Source organism: Orycteropus afer, unplaced genomic scaffold, assembly GCF_000298275.1.
Source record: "Orycteropus afer afer isolate SDZICR_OR568_19922 unplaced genomic scaffold, OryAfe1.0 scaffold00030, whole genome shotgun sequence".
Lineage (NCBI taxonomy): Eukaryota > Metazoa > Chordata > Mammalia > Tubulidentata > Orycteropodidae > Orycteropus > Orycteropus afer.
In genome coordinates, this window is record NW_006921617.1 from 13336601 (window position 1) to 13353895 (window position 17295).

A 17295-nucleotide genomic window follows, 5' to 3' on the forward strand; every position below is an offset into this window, starting at 1 on the left:
GCTGGTGGTTCAAACCCACCAGCCACTCCTCGGAAGGAAGGTTGGGCAATCCTACTTCTGTAGTGATACTGCCTCGGAAACCCAAGAAGGGGTCGCTATGAGTCGGGGCCAACTCGACGGCACATAACAACAACAACAACAAGCCAAATATAAATCTAACCAATTTTTAAAGTTGCTAGGAAGTTCACATGCTCTCTCAGTGAACTGTATAATCAGTCTTTATATGCTTTACAATGCAGACAGTATTTGTCTTGACGAAAGGTTAGCATCTTATAAGCAGCACACAGGATCTAGGTAGACTTCCTAATAGTTTTAACCTAAATGTTACATTTTATAAAAGAAATACATTGTGGCAGTTAAGTTTGTGTGTCAACTTGGCTGGGCCTGGTTGAGTGGCCGGGCAGCTGGACAGTTACTCCCCATGATGAGACTGGTAATCAACTCCATGGTGGAATCTACTGTGAGAAGCTGAGTAGCTGCCTCAGGGATGTGGTCTGCTTCCTGTACATAAGCAGAAGCCTTGGAGAATGGTCTCCAGCTTATGGCACACTTAAACCCTGTATGTAGCTGAGTCATTGTTCAGCAGCCTGTCATGCTCTGCCGACCTTCAGTGGACATGAATTAATGGCCTGCTATGTGGTTTGGTAACATTGGGACTGTGTCTTTTTACTTGTCAACCTTGGGCTTGTCAGCCTCAGCAGCCAGCAGCTGTCTGAGTGAAGAAAAGCCTCTGGCTTTAGTGGGTCGGGAGCAGGAAGCAGAGCTGGAGCCCAAGGTTGAGGGGCTTTTACTCAGCCCCTAGAGGCTGACACTTTGAACTCAGACTTGAAGCCTCCAAATTGTAAGAGAATAAACTCCTGTTTCTTCAAGCTATCCCATCTGTGGTATATTCCCATCAGCGGTACCAGGTAACCAGAACATGTATTGTAATTTTTCATTCTGCTCACAAGTACTTAGTTCTGTAATCATACAGAAATAACTAAATAAATAGAAGCCCTTTAAGAGTATTTCCTAAAAACCTATGATTTAACTGACCAGGGGACTTGAATCTTACATATTTTGTAAAGCACTGTGAGCTGATTTAGAACTAGCTACCAAAAGCTGGAGCTCTGGTGGCATAGTGCCTAAGGCACTTGACTGCTAACCAGAAGGCTGGCAGTTCAAACCCACCAGCCACTCCTCAGAAGGAAGATGGGGCAATCTACTTCCATAGTGATACTGCCTCAGAAACCCAAGGAGGGGTCACTATAAGTTGGGTCCGACTTGACAGCACATACCAAAAGTTTTCAATAAGACCAAGAAAATGACTGGGATATAAAAGGTAACTTGTATTAGAATGATTCAATCCAGTGTTTCAGTATATCCCTTCTAATACCCATTTGTATTTCAGAATGAGAGATGGGAAAAGGAAGGGTATAGCCCTGAGTACTGAGAGCAGAAGCAGGTTTGGGAGAAGTCCAATCAACATGGCCTATAAGAAGGAAGAGTTGTTTCTAGGTATTCCAAGCCAAGTATTAAAAACAAGAAGATGAAATTGGAGAAACGCAACTTATCCACAAAATGGGCCCTGGATACTACATCATTTGCTGCCTTTCCTATCTGTGCTTAAAGAAGCGCTCACCAAAAAGAAGCCACATCCTGTCAATACTGGCTCCCATTCAGTTCTCCCTGCATAAAATATCAACTCCACTGTATGCCCGTTTGTCAAAACCTTCCAAGATGCAGTATGAATACACAGTAAAACCTGTGGAAGCCAGAACCTGTGTAAGGCAGAAACCAGTCAGAAAGAAAAGCTCAAGTATTTCCCACTAGTAGAGAGTGAAAGAGACTGCGCTCTGTCAAAGGCAGAGAACTTGCCAGATCCAGAAAAACAAGATAGTCCCCACGAGTTCCATGTCCCACAGGTCACAATGTAACATTGTAACTAGGTTAAATCAAAAGAATTATTAGATGGCATAATTCAAAAGCACATCCCACTGATTAGTCATTGTCGTCAGCAAACCAAAGGGGAAAAAAGACTCTTTCACCAAATATACCCTAAGTCCCAATTATTTCAGGACCACAGACAGATAAAATCTCAGCTACTTTCTAACCTAGACACGATACATGTAACCCATTCTGATGAAGTAATTCTGGACACTAAACTAAGCCAGTGTCCTGCTTGCTGCCCCTCCCCTAATCCAACATGCCCAAAGCTCTTTTAATCATTGCTTCATGCATTTCAGTCACTAATGGATGGCTCCTGCTCTTAAGTAAGTTATTCTTTACCTAGGCCCTGAAATGGGAGCTCTGGTGACGTAGCACCTAAGGCATTTGACTGCTAACCAGAAGGCTGGCAGTTCAAACCCACCAGCTGCTCCTTGGAAGGAAAGTTGGGCAATATCCTTCCATAGTGATACCACCTCGGAAAACCAAGGAGGGGTCACTATGAGTCAGATCCGACTCCATGGCAGTGAGTTTGGTTTTGGTTTGGTTTATCCTAAGGGATAAAAAGGGAGCTCTGGTAGCATAGTGCCTAAGGCGCTTGACTACTAACCAGAAGGTTGGCAGTTCAAACCCACCAGCTGCTCCTCGGAAGGAAGGTTGGGCAATCTACTTCTGTAATGATTCTGCCTCGGAAACCCAAGGAGGGGTCGCTATGAGTCGGATCTGACTTGATGGCAGGGCGTTGCATTGTTTGTTAGGGCTTGAAACTAGGAGCCTTACTTTTCACCTCTCCACCTCCCATTTTATACAGAATGTCCATTTTGGGTCACCAAGGCCCAAGGCCAGGGTGAAGGTGAGGCTGTACCTGGGAGGCAGCAGTGAAGTCCATGTACTGGTGGCACTGCTCACAGTGGTGGAAGGTGTTGTAGGCCGCATATTTTGTCAACATCATGGACACTGTTTCTCGTTTCCTGGGCTCCTCAACTTTGGATTCCTTTACTGTTTCTGCATATAAAGGGGGAAAAAAAAAATCCCATGATACACATGTAAAGTCTTTATGCCTAGGAAGAAAATTTGCCTACTCTCCAAAAGGGTTTTTTCAAGGATTCTGTAACTTATGCCCTAAGAAGCAGATACGAAAATGTGTGCATGTGTGTAAGAGGAAGAGAAAAGACAAAAAACACAGGAGAATGATTTCAGTGGCTTTCAAAGATTAAACTACTTTGGATCTCTCCTCTGAGTTAGATTTCCTTTGACCTTGACCTTCTGCAAAGGAAAGCCTGACTCCATTTGGACTGACCTTGTTTGACTCCTGCCAGCTTCTCAGTATAAACCAGGCTCATCAAACTGTACTTGGGATCGTGCACACTGACATCAAAAGGCATTTTACTGAAGCTCTCAATGTCAGGCCAGGGCTCTCCTGCTGTCTGGCTGATTTCACCGCTCTCATTCTGATCTAGGATAAGAACAAAGTGAACTGCTTGAGTATGAGGGAGGAAAAGTACGAAGCATTAGTCCAGGGTAAGTGGACAAAGGCATTTCTGAAAAATGAGCTTCCCCTAACCCAGGGTAGAAGGAATCAGAATTTTGCCAATTTCAGACCCATTCTGGGAGAAATGCTTACCTGACTGGCATCCAGCCTTCCTCTTTACAGACCCAGATCACATACTCTCTCATCTAAGATTCATTGAGTCTCCCTCACCACACCCAATTTCCTTAGAAACCTGTTTAATTTGGGGTTATCTGAATTGTCTTAAGAGTTTTAGCTGTGAGGTTGGTTTGGTTTTTGCTTAAAATAAAACACATTTTTTTTTCCTACAGTACTGGTGGTCAGGAGTCCAAAATTAGTTTTACTGAACTGAAATCAGGGTGTCAACAGTCCTGCATGCCCTCGAGAGGCTCTAGAAGAAAATCTATTTCCTCGCCTTTCCAGCTTCTAGAGCCACACTCCTTGTGTTTCTTGGCCCCTTCCTCCATCTTCAAAGCCAGCAATGTGTCATCCTGCTTCATTGGTCATATTATCTTATTCTGGGTAAAATCTTCCTTTTTTTTTTTAAAAAAAAAAATTAATTTTGTTGTTGTTGAGAATATATACAACAGAACATTCAGCAATTCAACAATTTCTACATGTATGGCGTAGTGCCTGAGCCATTTGACTGCTAACCAGAAGGCTGTCAGTTCAAACTCACCAGCCACTTCTTGGAAGGAAGATTGGATGGTCTACTTCCATAGAGATACCACTTCAGAAACCCATGGAGGGGTCGCTATGAGTCGGATCTGACTTGACAGCAGTGAGTTTGGTTTTTTTTTTTTGGAATTCAGTGACATGATTACATTCCTTTTCTGAATGGCTCCTCCCCCATTAACTAAATGCCCCCTTAGTTTCCTATCTAGGAGCTCTGGTAGCATAGTGCCTAAGGCACTTGACTGCTAACCCGAAGGCTAGCGGTTCAAATCCACCAGCCACTCCTCGGAAGGAAGATGGGACAATCTACTTCCGTAGTGATACCACCTTGGAAACCCAAGGAGGGGTTGCTATGAGTTGGGTTCGACTTGACGGCACATAACAACATAACAACAACAGTTTCCTATCTAATGTTTCACACTGTTGTCAGTTTGATCCCATATAGATAGTTCTCAGAAGAGCACAATGCTCATGGTATGCTTACTAACTAAGCTAAACTATTGTTTGGTTGGAGGAGCCCTAATGGCACAGTAGTTAAGAGCTTCATCTGGGCTGCTAACCAAAAGGTTAGTGGTTTGAACCTATCAACTACTTTTCAGGAGAAAGATGTAACGGTCTACTTCCATGAAGATTACAGCCTTGGAAATTTGACTTAGTCCAATAAAGTCACTATGAGTTGGAGTTGACTCAACAGCAATGGGTTATTGTTTGGTTTAAGGAAGACTTCAGGGGATATTTTTGGTTGAAGTTTTAAAGACAATCTCAGGACAGTAGTTACACTTCATCCAGCCTCAGTGCCTCTACAAAGTATGGATTCCATGAGAATTTGAAATTGTTCCCACTTTTGATCAAGATTCTTTTATAGAACCTTCCATCAAAACATTCAGTAATGGTAGCAGGGCATCATCTAGTTCTGCTTGTCTCATTGCAAAGGGAGCAGTTGTTAACCGAGGCAATTAGGCACACATTGCATTTCCTCCTCTTTTTCCTGACTGTGCTTCTTCCTTGGCTGCTCCAGGTGAACTGAGACCAACTGTTGTACTTTGCATGGCTGCTTGCAAGCTTTTAAGACCCTAGGCACTATGCTATGAATTAGGAAGGTGAACAGAAGCACTAAACATGACATTAAACCAATTAACTGGGATGTCCCATGAAACAATGACCCTAAAACTCCAAACCAAGAGACCAAACACCATGAGGTATTTGGTTGTACATAAGCAGCCTCAGAAGCTGCTCTTTTTGTTGTTGTTGTCAATATATCTATCACACAACACTTGCCAATTCAACTTTTTACTGGTGTACAAACTATTGACATCAATTATATTAATTGGTTGTGCAACCATTACCCTTAATAAATGCAAATTTTCCACCACCATACACAGAAAGAGTATGCTCTCAAAGGAGTAACCCCTCAACTCTCCTTCCCCTTCCCTCCCACTCCTGGTATAACTTTGGTTTCTCTCTATCTGCCTGTTCTTGTCTTTTTATATAAAGCCATACAATACAGTATTTGTCCTTCTGTGATTATCTTATTTCACTCTGCAAAATGTCGTCAAGCTCCATCCATGTTGTAGCCTACATCAAGACTTCATTTGTCTAGAAAGACAATTAATTAATTGTCTGATTAATATTCCACTGTATGTACCACCTTTTGTTTAACAATTCAGTTGGTGATGGGTGTTTAGATTGTTTCCACCTCTCGGCTATTGTGAATAATGCTGTAGTGAACACGAGTGTATATATGTCTGTGGAGCTATTTTCAAGTCCCTTGAGTATATTCCCAGCAGTGGAACTACTGGGTCATGTGGTAATTCTAAGGAGCTCTGATGGCACAGTGCCTAAGGCATTTGATTGCTCCCAGAAGGTTCAAACTCACCAGCCACTCCAAGGAAGGAAGATGGGACAATCTACTTCCATAAAGATTAACCACCTTGGAAACCCAATGGGAGTTGCTATGGGTGGGAATGAACTCGATGGCAGTGGGTTTTTTTTTTTAATTTTTTTTTAATGATAGCTCTATTTCTAGGTTTTGAAAAACTGCCACACTGTTTTCCACAATGGCTGTACCATTTTGCATTCCCACCAGTGGGAATGATTCCAATTTCCCCACATCCTAGCCAACATTTGCTATTTTCAATTGTTTTAATCTTGACCATCCTGTTGTTGTTGTTATTATGTGCTGTCGAGTCTGACCCGACTAACAGCAACCCCTCCTTGGGTTTCTGAGGCGGTATCACTAAGGAAGTAGATTGCCCAACCTTCCTTCCGAGGAGTGGTTGGTGGGTGTGAACTGCCAGCCTTCTGGTTAGCAGTCAAGTGCCTTAGGCACCAGAGCTCCTTTTGACCATCCTAGCGGGAGTAAAATGGTATCTCATGTGGTTTTGATGTGGACATGGGAAGTCTAAGAGATTTTAGGGTTACATTTAACAACATTCCCAAGGTCTGCTGTACAGGAGAACGACCTGGGGGAATAATAAAAATTCCAATGTCAGTTCACAGAGCAATTAAATCAGAATCTCCTAGGGTGCAGGTGCAGCCCAGGCATCATTAATATTGATTAAAGCTCACATTTGTTTTTGTTATTAGGTGCTATCAGTCAATTCTGACTCACAGTGACCTCATATGACACAGTAGAACTGCCCCATAGGTTTTTTTAAAAATTGTGTTTTGGGTGCAAATTTACAAAGCCAATTTGTTTTACATTCAACAGTTCATGTGCATTTGATTTCACACCCCGATTACCATCCTCGACCATAACAAACTCTCCTCCCCTCCCATCCCTGTGACTACCCCCTCCTTTTGCCCTTTTTCACTATGCACTCCTGTCTGTCCAGCTTTCCCTCTATGTGAATGCTGCCCCTCTGGTGCCCATGGCTGATTGCTCTAAGGGGTACATCTCCCTAGGATGATAGGTGGGTGCATTGTCCCGGGTTAGGTATTCTGCATGTAGATCTTTCTACCATTGGTCTGCAAGCCAATCCATAGGGGTGAGTCCATTTCTAGGCCTGAAGGGTAACCTGGGGCCATGGAACCTGGGTCTCAGGGGTTCCATCAGACTCTATCTGACCAGTAATTCTTGTCATTTTTGTGTTTTTGAATTTTGTCCCACATTTTTCCTCCCACTCTATCCAGGATCTCCAGTTTTGATCCCTTTCCGAGTGGTTGGCATTGGTGGTCTGGCACCATCTAGTTCTTCTGGTCTTGGGGTCTATCATATCCTTGAACCAACTGTTTCCAGATGCCTTTGATTTTCTTCGTTCTTCCTTGATTCAGATGAGAGGTTGCCCCATAGGGTTTTCTAAACTGTAATCTTTACATGAACAGGTGGTTCCAATGTGCAGTAGAAGTTTAGAATCACTGTTTTTAGAGCCAGTAGACCTGTGTTTGAATCCTGGTTCTGCCTCTTAGTACTTCACACTGTTAAGTAACTTACTTGCAATACTTCAGAGTCCCCTGATGTGAGAGATATTGAAAGTGCTAAGACAGCATCTAGTAGTCACATGGCAGGTGTTCAATAGATGATAGTACTAATAATATTTGTAAGATCAAAAAGTAGCTTAAGATAATTTTCAAAAATGAAAAGGAAGGAAACCTTCAGAAAAGTCTAAATACTGAAAGTATAACTATTATCTTTTTAACACAAATAGTATTTATTTTTATATCCCTGAGTCAAAGTTGGTGGTGCAGTGCCTAAGATATCTGACTGCTAAACAGAAGTCTGGTAGTTCAAACCCACTGGCCCCTCAGTGGAAGGAAGACAGGGCAATCCAGTTCCATAAACATTTACCACCTTGAAAACCCAATGGGGGTTGCTATGAGTTGGAATCAACTGGATGGCAGTGAGCTTGGTTTTTGAGAGTTTTGAGCTGAAGTTCATATTTTACTTAAAATTTAAAATTTATTTATTTATTTTTTTTTTAAAAAAAAGGTATCATTTTCATTGTACCTTTCTAGTCATCAACACTAAAGTGAGAGAGAAAAAATAAAGCCAAGCTAAGTTAACAGGTTCTCAATACAAAGGCCAGGCTCTTCTCTCAAACCGGCTATGGATGGACCTCTCTCACAGCTCAACAGCACAGATTAAGATCCGAGATCACTGCAGCATGATCTGAGGATATAAAGACATCATTCTTTTGTGGCCCGAAGGAGCCTGGTGGAAAAACTCCCTTGCTCCTTGTCTGGTTGGCTCTGGCTTTGCCCTTCTGGTCCAGGAGGCCTGGCTTATTTCAAGGCCAACCTGAAGCTCTGGTTCCCCTCTGCGGTGGGCCTGGGGATCTGGCACAGCTTAGCTCTAGACACAAACAAGGAGATATGAGTATGGCGATGAGTGTGTGTGTGTGAGAGAGAGAGAGAAAGAGAGAGAGAGAGAGATATTCTGGATGTGTGTCACTGAGGAATAGGAACAGGGCTGGAAGCCATAGTAGTTTTGTTTTGGAGCAGACTAGTCCCTGAGTGGGAGCTCTGGTAGCTTAGTGCCTAAGGCATTTGACTGCTAACCAGAAGGCTGGCGGTTCAAACCCACCAGCCACTCCTGGGAAGGAAGATTGGGCAATCTACCTCTATAGAGATATTGCCTTGGAAACCCAAGGAGGAGTCACTATTGAGCTGGATCTGACTCAACAGCAGTGAGTTAGTGAGTGAGTCCCTGAGCTGGTCACAGAACTGGTTGAACTATTTAGGAAAAGCAAGCAAGGTGAGATCTCCAAAGGCTAATTTGTTGGAGAAGATACCAAGAGCTTTTCCTATTTTGGACTCATCTTTGAAGGGCTTGAGAAGAACTTCTATTTGGTCATCTCTCCTTCCTCCCTACAATTTCTCCTACAGTAGAGTCAAACAGTTTTGAGGCCACACTCCTCTTAGCCACAGAGTACTGTAGATTTCTGTTCATGTCCACTTTCTGGTCCCTAGGCTGTAGAATTTAATCTAATGGTCTAACAGGGAAGCTATAGGCTGGGAAGGGGAGACCAGGAGGAAGATGGATGGAAATGATCTTAAGTTGATACTAATCCCTACAGCTTTATCAGGCTCTGCCTCCTGTATCTTACGCAAACAGAAGGGCTTTTGTTTGTTTGCTTATAGTGGCAGCATTCTGTTGTACTCAGAAATTTTCATTTCATTATGAAATGAAGATAATTCTACATCTTCAATTAGAGCCTGTGATTACAATATGAGTTATGCTCGGGCCAACCAATAAAGGACTAGTATCTCCTAACCAGAAGGCTGGAAGTTCAAACCCACCAGCCACTCCTTGGAAGGAAGGTTGGGCAATCTACTTCCATAGTGATACTGCCTGGGATACCCAAGGAGGGGTCACTATGAGTTGGATCCAACTCGACAGCAGTGAGTTTGTTTTTTCTTATCCAGAATATAAACTATGTCCTGGATTCTTAAGCAGTAGAACAACACAAAACCAGCTTTTACCATGGTTTAACCATTTAGGTAATTAACCTATCTAACAGGCCTTTATAAAATGCCCCTTTGCCCAGCCCCTTGCTAGGCACTGAGCGGGAGCGGGAATCCAAATGAAATCATATACTCCATTCCTGACCTCAAGGAGGTAACACCTAGCCACAGTTTAGCTAGAACGATTTGTTGGGCACATTACCTTTAACCTTCACAAGAATGCTGTAAAGTAGGTGCTGTGTGAAAAATACTGTTGTTGTTGTGTGCTGTCGAGTCAAACCGGCTCATAGTGACCCCTCCTTGGGTTTCTGAGGCAGTATCACTACGGAAGTAGATTGCTCAACCTTCCTTCTGAGGAGTGGCTGGTGGGTTTGAACCTCCAGCCTTCTGGTTAGCAGTCAAGTGCCTTAGGCACTATGCTACTTTGAAAAATACTAGGAGGCAAAAAACTCTGCTGGGATCAGTGTGGAAGGTCTTGTTCATTTCACCCTAGGCCAGCGCCAGCACTCACCAGTGTTGATCTCCTCCTCGTCATACACATCTACTTCCAGGAGCCTGATGAGCATGCGGAAGAGGATCCTAAGGAACTGTAAATAGGAGCCAGTCTTTCCCACCTGATGGAAATATTTTTAATTGGGGAGGGGTAAAGGAAGAGAAGGCAGGAAAAAAGAAAAGAAATTTCACACTTTGGCCCACCAACCTTCAGAGGCCTGAATGGGGGCACCAGGGCTTTAGGTCACGCCCACCCCGCCCACAGGGTACTTCTGGCTCCCTTTCTTGGGGAGCATCTGACAAGGCTCAGCCTGTCCCACCCCTACCTGGGGAGGCCCAGTCAGCAGCAGCCGACGTGGGTGGATGCTCCGGGTGCTGGAGGCAGGGTCGGGCTGGTTGCTAAAGTCTGCATGGTGCTGCCTGGCAGAGGTCCACTGCCGGTAATAGAGGGACTGCTCCTCACTGCTCATGTCTTTGTGCAGGAGTGGCCTCAGTGTGCTCACCCAGGCCACATCAGCATGGGGCAGCAGGGCTGAGGAGGCCGGCAGTTTCCCACCCTTCTGTGGGCCCAGGAGGCTGTAGGCCGCTTTGGATAAGATCACTATTGGGGGCAGGGCTGCATGCAGGCCCCTGCAGCCTCTCACAGGCTGTCCGGGCCACGGGAAGGTCCGGGGTCCAGAGGAGGACGATGACGAAGGCTTGGAAGTAGTGCTGCTAGCCATGTGGGGGCCCAGGGAGTCACACTCCTGTTTCAGCGTCTCTCCAGCCACCAGGATGCCGGCAGAGACCCCTTCGTCCAACCCCATGCTGGTGGCTGGGTTTTGGAAGCTGGGTGTCACAGGCTGCTTCTGGGACTTATCAGTTGTGCTGGAAGAGCTCACCCCATTCTCCATGATGGAACCTGGAAGAGGACAGAACCAGGGCCATACCTATTCTGTTACCAATGCTAAGGTATGCTCCTGCTGGACTCCTGGCACCTCCTGAGGAAGGAGGGAAAGGCCAGGGAAGCAGCTGAAGTATGGCTCTACTCTGTGGGCTGCAAAAACTGCACTAGAGCCCTTCCTTTTGCCCATCCCCTCTCCATACTTCACCTGCCTCCTGGGCCAGTCTGGCCAACAGGAGACAACAGTAAGAAATAGAAGTTTGTTCCCTGGCTCCCTCCTTGCAAAGTCACTGGGCGCTGCCTGCCTTTCTGTATTGAGGGCCCAACTGCATGGTGGGGGGCTTCCCTTGGTCTCAGTAACTGTTCCCTCCTCCTGCTGCCCTCAAGTTCAGGGGTAGTCAAGGCCCCCTGTGGTTAACTAGACCTCATTCCTTTTCTAAATCCTGCTCATGTCTCTATAAATAGTCCCTTTATTAACCTTTCCTTAAGTTACCTTTTTTGAATATGCCAGCTGCTTCAAACCAGGACCCTGACCATACAGGTTCCATATTTAAGTCCTGCTCAGTGGTACTCCCTTGCGGCTGTGGGCAGAGGGTCTCACATTTCCGACAGTGGGTAGGTTTCTCAGGCTGTAGTCATCTCCATGAGCCCCCAAGTCAGAGTGAAGCTGTCTTCCCATGAAGGGGAGAAACTATCTACTCCACAGGAGGTGTTGCTCTACCAAGTATCTGCACATTTGGTCCATTCACTTCAAATATTGTTTACCCCAATAGATCAGCTACTTTTAGGTTTGAGGACAAACCAAAGCTCATTACATTCAGAACTGAAGGCATCTCTGACCTCAACATTGGTGCTTCCCAGGTATGTAGGTCAGTCCCAAACTTGGGAAATCGTCAATGAATAGCCATTGACTGGAGGCTATTAAGTCCAAATAACTCCACTGCTCATCTGTCTTTTGTGTCTGTCCATCTTGTATGAGAACTGCCTTCCCCTCATAGCCCTGACCTTCAGTGTCCACAAGCCTGAGTCTTGGGCACTAACCAATTAGTGGCCCCAGAGTAACCTTCAGTATATATTTGTCATTAAGTTTTTAGAAAAATGATTCATTCACTCAAACAAACATTCTGGGCCAGGTCATAAGCTAAATAGCACAAACAGCTGTAGTACCTAGAAGAAAAACAGTCTTTGTGCAAATATAGGCACGCTGGTGGCCTAGTGCCTAAGGCATTAGACTGCTAACCAGAAGGCTGGTGATTCAAACCCATCAGCCACTCCTCGGAAGGAAGAGTGGGCAATCTACTTCCTTAGAAATACCACCTCGGACACCCAACGAAGGGTTGAGACCGACTCGACGGCAGTGAGTTTTTTTTTGTGTGTGTGTGTGTGTGTGTGCGCAAATACCGGATGCATAATTACCATGAGATGACTAAAAGTGACAAACACTAGGAAAATGGTGAAGCTCCATAAATGTTTTGGAGCTGTTCAACAGCATGTTTTCCAAGTATCTCTGCTGGGGAACTGAGGCCTGGAAAGGATATCCGAGTCACTGCAGGCTACTCGGAAGCCTTGATGTATCTCAGTAAGAAGTGTTCCATACCCCTAACCTATCTTTCTCACTCCTGTCCTTTTGTCTTTTGAAAGAGAAAAGTACTGACCTGAGGTTCCCGTGACTGCACTGCTGTTGCTTTGGGGCCTCTCCAAGTCAATCAGCAGCTCATCCGAGTCATTCTCACTGACAGTGGCTCTCTCCTGCTCCTTCCCACTAAGGTCCAGGGCAACTGCGGGCCCCCGGATGACCTCTTTTGAGACATAGCAGCACGCCAAACCCACCTCCTGCTCCAAGGCCGTGCGGGTTAAATAGCTTGAGTCGATTAAGCGGAGGTCACAGTATTTCAAAGACCTGTACAAAAGTAGTATGTTGTTGGTGATCCCTTCTGGCTGTCCATAAAGTGTTTATATTTGCCTGGGTATCTGAATGTATCATGAGAAGTTAAAACTATGGGTTTCAGTGCTAGGTGATCCCTGATTTAGACCTTAGCCCTCCTACTTCCTCTCTGTGGGAGGATGATGAGGCAATCTACTTCAGTAAAGATTTACAACCTTAGAAACCCAATGGGGATCGCTATGAGTCGGAATCAACTTGACGGCAGTGGGTTTCTGCTACTTCCCAGCTGTTATGACTCTGGGTGAGTCACTTAACCTGTCTGCACTTCACCTGTTCTACGAGCACTGTCTGGTTCATATGGTAATTTTAAGAATGGATGACATGGCACATGCAGGGTATTTAGGACAATGTCTGGCACACAATAGGCACTCAATAAAAGCTAGTATTATTACTGCCTTCCAAACTATGGGCCCTACATCTTTGAAGGGTATGGGAGCCACAGATTAACACTGACAAAGCATTCCATCAGGAAAAATTTCTGATTTGGGGTAGTGTGCTTTTCCTCTTTCTGTTACTGAGGTCCCTGCCTAGACATTTCTCAAATGTGGAGATCTTCCATTCCAAAAACTGCTGAGTGATCTCTGGGAAGTCAAAAGAGAAGAATCAAGGAAGACTACATTTCTTATGGAGTCCTTGGGTGGCACAAATAGTGCTAGACCAGTAGGTGAAAGGTTGGAGGTTCAAATCCATCCAGAGGCACCTTGGAAGACAGGCCTGCTGATGTCCTTTTTAAAAAGTCATAGCCTTGAAAATCTTAAGGAACAGTTTTACACTGTAACACATGGCATGTCCATAAGTCAGAAATGACTCGACAGCAATGAATAACATTTCTTATATCCCTGCATAAAACAGTTCTCGTCACTTACCAAACAAATGAAATGGTTAAGTGTCAGTTTTAAGTATTAGCTCAGCTGGGAAACTAATGAAAAATGAGAACTAATTATTCAAATAGTACCTGGGAAAGGTTTCTCCAAGAGGATCTTTGCCAGTTAATATCACAATACAAGGCAGACCTTCTAAATCTTGGTATGTCTGAGGGACCCACTCTTCTTGTTCGTTTCCTCTCCAAGTCTACAGAAAGAGACCCATAGGATAAAATGAAAACCCTTTAAGTTTCTACCTTTGTAAAGGTTTTCTAGATCCAGATTTTAGACACAGTTGTGTTTCCAAATGAATTCCACTGAGTGATATATATATATATATACACATTTGTTTCTACAAAGCATACACAGAGCACTTCGAAGAATGTGGCCTATAGTTTTCATCACAATAGGATAAAATACGACATAGGGGTATACATCATGCATTAACCACATAGGCCAAAGAAACATACAACGTGAAATACCCCACCAGTGACCTATACCTTACAGATTCTTGGCTAAACTACTTGACTCAAGCACTAAGTAATACTCTTCATATAACTGACACACTCCTGAGACTGACTGACTCAGTGAAAAAAAGAGCTTCAGTTGTGAACATCTCAGGAAAGAATCTCAATATTCCATCAAAACTGACATTTTCACCAAGAAAAATCACAAAAATTAGCCACCCCTGATGACTCCCTTTATTGACTTTACAAATAATTGACCCAAGTAATTACTGGTTTTAAGGCTTCCAAAGAGTCGCTCTTAAGAAGGCTAAAAATATAACCAAATCTGAATCAAGAAAACAACTGTCCCTTATTTAGAAGAGTAATGCAATTAGTTCATGCTTTCACAAAGAATCTGTTAAGCATCAATTTCTTGTATGTGTGCATGTGTGTACATATACATGTGTATATTTTTAATAAACGGAATGTCAATCTTGACAACTCAACTTGTCAGAAAGATTTTTAAAAAACTACAAGGTTCTTCATAAAAACTCAACTCTCAATATATATTTTCATGTCAAAGGGAACTGGTTTAAAGTAAACAATTCTGGAAATAGAAGTCACATTACTTACAACCTTCATGTTAGACTCTTGATGTCCTTGATGTTTGAATTATCCCCAAATGTATTTTAAATCTCAGAAAAGATCCACAGATTATGGTTCCACCAATAATAACAAGGTTGGGTTATAATGAAGGGATAACAGATAGTATGTTTTACTGTATGAGATGATTTATTTTAAAGCATGATTTTGAACAGTTTCATTCTGGTTGGACCCCCTGCTGAGAATTTAGCTTTCTACCCCAGATAGACTGAATCAGAATCTACATTCTAACAAGATCACAGGTGACTCTTATATACACACTCTGATGAACGACAGCTGCAATTCTTCTACGGACTGACCATGTCCTCAGGATGATTTTACTGAAGAACATCATGTTCAAGGAAATACAAACCCCAAGGCCATGGAAATCTACCGGGACCTTCTCATGCCTTCTGGAAAAACTTATTTAAAGGTTGGATCCTTTTCAAGTGTTACTCATCACTTGAAAGTTAACCATTAATACCTAACAGGATAATTAGAGGTAAGAATAAAAATGAGGTCTAATGGAAAGGGAGGCATTAGACTAGACTAGAGATATGGGGGATACCCACATCATCTGCGAAATGGAAAAGAGGTTTGTAATTTAGAAATAAACAGGTGAAAGAGATTAACTGGCAAGACATCAGATCTGCTTAGGATGTGGACATCCTAATTGTTGTTGTTGTTGTTATGTGCCGTCGAGTCAGCCCTGACTCATAGCGACCCCTCCTTGGGTTTCCGAGGCAGTATCACTACGGAAGTAGGATTGCCCAACCTTCCTTCCGAGGAGTGGCTGGTGGGTTTGAACCGCCAGCCTTCTGGTTAGCAGTCAAGTGCCTTAGCCACTATGCTACCAGAGCTCCTTATAGGATGTCCTATTTTCACTGCCACACAAATAGTATGAAAATGATGGACTGATGTGACCCAGTGGTTTTGAGAATACAGAACTCTCTTATATGTAGTTTGTGCCTGGCAACTACTTATAGAAATGAAATGAGCTACAACTATTGTGAGACACGATTACTTGAGACCCCTTTGGATCTAACTGTAGGTCTTCATTTATGACGCGTTCTCTGAACCTATGGAGACCAATTTTCTTTTTAAAGCCCTGCAGGTGATGCTGATAGGCCAGCAGCCAGTTTGAGAACCATATGCTTGATTGTGGTTTTCAAACTATGGCCCAACAACAACTTCTTGTTGTTAATACTGTTGTTAGGTGTCGTTGAGTCAGTTCTGAGTCGTAGCTACCCTATGTTCAACAGAACAAAAAACTGCCCAGTACTGTGCCATCCTCACAATTGTTACTACGTTTGAGCCCACTGTTGTAGCTACTGTGTCAATCCATCTCATTGAGAGTCTTCCTCTTTTTTGCTAACCCTCTATTTACTTTACCAAGCATCATGTCCTTCTCCAGGAACTGGTCCCTCCTAAGAACATGTCCAAAGCCAGATGAAGTTTCATCATCCTTCCTTGTAAGGTGCATTCTGGTTGTACTTCTTCCCAGGAAGATTTGTTCATTCTTCTGGCAGTCCATTGCATACTCATGATTTTTCATCAACACCATAAAATTCACAGGCATCAATTCTTCTTCAGTCTTTCTTGTTCATTGTCCAGCTTTTGTATGCATTTGAGACACTCGAAAATACCATGGCTTGGGTCAGTTGCACCTTAGTCCTCAAAGTGACAACTTTTTTTAAAAACATTTTAAAGAGGTCTTTTGGAGCAGACTTGCCTATGCAAATATGTCCTTTCATTTCTTGACTGCTGATCCCATGAGTGCTGACTGTGGATCCAAGTAAAATGAAATCACTGACAACTTCAATATCTGTGTTCATCATGATTCTGCTTATTGGTCCTGTTGTGAGGATTTTTTTTTTTTTTTACTTTATGTGGTAGTGTAATCTATACTGAATTAAAGGCTGTAGTCTTTGATCTTTATCAATTAAGTGCTTCAAGTCCTCTTCATTTTCAGCAAGCAAGATCGTGTCCTCTGCATATCTGCTGCAGATTGTTAATGAGTCTTTGTCCAGTTGCTGCATTCTTCATATACTCTAACTTATCATATTAATTGCTCAGCATACAGATTGAGTAAGTATAATGAAAGGACACAACCCTGACATACCCTTTTCCTGATTTTATCCCCTTGCTTTGTTTGAATGACTGCCTCTTGGTCTACATGCAGGTTCCACATGAGCACATTTATCTGTTTGTTATGATCTACATAGTTGAATGTTTTTGCATAGTCAATAAAACACACATAAACATCTTTCTGGTATTCTCTGCTACTGTCAAGCTCCATCTGACATCAGCAATGATATCCTTCATTCCACGTCCTCTTCTTGAATCTGGCCTGAATCTCTGATAATTTCCTATAGAAATACTGCTGCAACAATTTTTTTTTTTTCCTTTTTTTTTTTTTTTTAATTAGGATTTGGGTGAAGATTTACAGAGTAAATTCACTTTTCATACAGCAGTTCACATATACTTTGTCTCATGTCATTGACCAAAAT

At 43.2% G+C, this 17295-nt stretch overlaps 1 protein-coding gene across 1 annotated transcript in view; it reads right to left on the reverse strand.

The window, feature by feature from the left end:
• Window positions 1-17295, reverse strand: part of GREB1L (GREB1 like retinoic acid receptor coactivator) — a 204166-nt gene that overhangs the window by 13258 nt on the left and 173613 nt on the right. The window contains exons 18-23 of the mRNA XM_007935598.1: window positions 13790-13905; window positions 12545-12789; window positions 10333-10907; window positions 10026-10128; window positions 3227-3382; window positions 2792-2931 (exon numbers count right to left, since the gene is read on the reverse strand). Of these exons, the coding sequence (XP_007933789.1) occupies window positions 2792-2931; window positions 3227-3382; window positions 10026-10128; window positions 10333-10907; window positions 12545-12789; window positions 13790-13905 (1335 nt within the window). The remainder of the gene's footprint in view (window positions 1-2791; window positions 2932-3226; window positions 3383-10025; window positions 10129-10332; window positions 10908-12544; window positions 12790-13789; window positions 13906-17295) is intronic.